This window comes from Neophocaena asiaeorientalis, unplaced genomic scaffold (genome assembly GCF_003031525.2).
Source record: "Neophocaena asiaeorientalis asiaeorientalis breed wild unplaced genomic scaffold, Neophocaena_asiaeorientalis_V1.1 scaffold388, whole genome shotgun sequence".
Lineage (NCBI taxonomy): Eukaryota > Metazoa > Chordata > Mammalia > Artiodactyla > Phocoenidae > Neophocaena > Neophocaena asiaeorientalis.
Window position 1 is genome coordinate 648,425 of NW_020172738.1, and position 2,338 is coordinate 650,762.

A 2,338-nucleotide genomic window follows, 5' to 3' on the forward strand; every position below is an offset into this window, starting at 1 on the left:
GGACGGCACCCGCAGCACCCACAGGCCGTCGTAGTCACGTGGGTCCCAGCGCAGGCGGTAGTCACACCACTGCTGCAGGGGGAGGGGTTGCCAGGCTCCCTGACCCCCAGGAATGGGGGCCCAGCCCGGGGGGGGGCAGGAGAGGCAGGGATGGGATGGGAGGGAAACAGGCAGCTGTGAGGGCCTTGGGGCCCCAGGGTGGTAGCTGCTAGAGGAAAAGAGGGCGGCAGGGCGGCTTCTTACCATTTCTATCCAGACGTTGGTGGTGAGGGCCTCCTCTCGCTCATTCTGCGGGCGCAGAACAGAGGGCTAAGCCCCCAGGTGTTAGTCCCTACAAGACCCCAGCCTCTTGGGCGGCCCCATGGGAGTTTCCCAGCTCCCTGGTCTCTCCCCGGTGGGCGCTGCCTGCTCCCGGCTGCTGGCGCCAGCCCCTTCCTCTCCCCCAATCCCAGAGGCAGGGTGGGACCCCCTCCCCGCCCCCATCCTACAGGCTTGTGCTCACCAGGGAGATGAGGTTGGTGAGCGTGAGCTTCAGGCTGACGTTGACCACGTCTGAATCGTGCTTGGCAGGCCTCAGGTGGGGGACGTAGCTGTGCATCAGGTCCCTGAGCAGACGTTCCTCCTGGCTCCGGCCCTGGGCTCCTGTGACAGACAGGGGTGAGCCTGGGTACAGGGGCTTTGGGGCAGAATGAGGGGGAGGCCACGGGAGGGTGTGACATGGGGAAGTAGGGAACCGGGTGTGGCGGACCGGCTCCAGTAGCCCCCCAGACCCTCCATCCCCTGAGGCTTTGGACCCCTGCTCCTGGCCTCTCCAGGCCCCAGACCCCCTGTGTCCACACCCAGGTAGACAGCCAACAGTGACAGAAGGAGCAGCGGCCTCTGGCCCCCGTGCATGGTGCCACAGCTCTCTGCAGTGACAGGGGTGGGACTGCAGCTCCTCAGGACTGGGATAGAGGGATGCAGCCTCTGGGTCTCATGTAACAGCCCACACTCCCTCCCCAGCCAGGCCAGCCAGGCCAGCCCCACCAGCTGTCTGACCCCAGTGCTGTCAGCTGTTCCAGGATGGACACAATGCCGGGTTCAGGTTACCCGGGCTGGGGAGGACAGAGGGGCCCTGTCTGTCTCAATAGAGACGGTCCAGCCTCCATCCCCCCTCTCAGGCTCAGCCAACCCAGTCCTCCGTCCGTGTTCCGGCCGGGGGTGCTGAGGACGCAGCCGGGGACAGATGGGTGTGGGAGAGAAAGAGCGCTGAGGAAGGGCCCCGACCGAGGACTCTTCCTCCTGCCCCCTCCGGCGGGTCAGGATCTGGGGAGGCGTGAAGGCCGTTGGTGAAGCGTGTTTTGTTCCTGAGTTTCTCTATGACATGGTCCCTGACATCTTCATGGGTCACTCCACTAGACCGAGACACTGGAGGGTCAAGTGCCTATGGGAGAGATGCACTAGGGCCCCCAGGCAATGACACCTTAATGCAAATGAGGGGGTCAGGTCAGGGTTCTCTGGTCTCTGAGGCATGGAACTCGGGTCTGGTAAGCTTTAGAGGAAGGAGAGCCGAGGAAGATTTCGAAGGCAGGCTCCAGGGAATAGGACAGCCCCTGAATAGGGGCTCCTCAGGGGGACCTCAGTATTTATTAAACCATCCACAGGTTTACGGAGTCCCCAGTGTGTGGCAGGACAGCTCTAGGCCAGGGGGACCCAGGGATAAGCCCGAGCTGCTCAGAGGAACTCACAGTCCAAGGGGGGCAGGCAGGCAAGATCAAGGTCCTGGGCCCTGTAGAGTCAGATGAGGGGACCTAGAGGGGCCAGAAAACCAGCTCCATCCATGCTGTGGTTTGTGGTCAGGGGAAGAGTGGGGCTGAGGCTGATCTAGGAGCCGAGGGCCCTGCTGTCAGCTGGCCACCTGTCTTCCGACCAGCTATTCGAAGTAGACAGGTCAACATGACCCACTACGTGGGCAAGATGGAAAACGCAGGTTCCCATATGTGCCGCCCAGCGTTCAGCATCCTGTGGGACAGGGTGGTGGAGGCCTCTGAGGGCTGGAGGGAAAGCACCATTTGAGGACGTGTTCCCCTCCCCTCAAGCAAATGGTGTCTGTGGCATTTTAACATATCAGCAAACTGGAAGTCAGCCCACGTGTCCTGTCCTTGGAGATCCAAATGAGGTTGGCTCAGACCCCAGCCCCTGCAGCAGGCCCAAAAGTCTCTGTTGTCTTCTCCAGGACTTTGGGGTGGGCAGGGGGCTGACAGTGGTGGCCCCTGTCTTCCCTGATCTACTTTGGTCCTTGCGTTCGGTCCTGCTCTGGGCTCCACACTCAGTTTTCCTGGACAGCCCGCCCTCAGCA

General features: G+C 62.3%; 1 protein-coding gene across 1 annotated transcript in view; it reads right to left on the bottom strand.

Moving 5' to 3' along the window:
- The window catches only part of CHRNG (cholinergic receptor nicotinic gamma subunit), a 5,152-nt gene extending 4,258 nt beyond the window's left edge, over positions 1–894 (bottom strand). The window contains exons 1-4 of the mRNA XM_024740523.1: positions 840–894; positions 503–642; positions 244–288; positions 5–72 (exon numbers count right to left, since the gene is read on the bottom strand). Of these exons, the coding sequence (XP_024596291.1) occupies positions 5–72; positions 244–288; positions 503–642; positions 840–894 (308 nt within the window). The remainder of the gene's footprint in view (positions 1–4; positions 73–243; positions 289–502; positions 643–839) is intronic.
- Between the last annotated feature and the right edge of the window lie 1,444 nt (positions 895–2,338).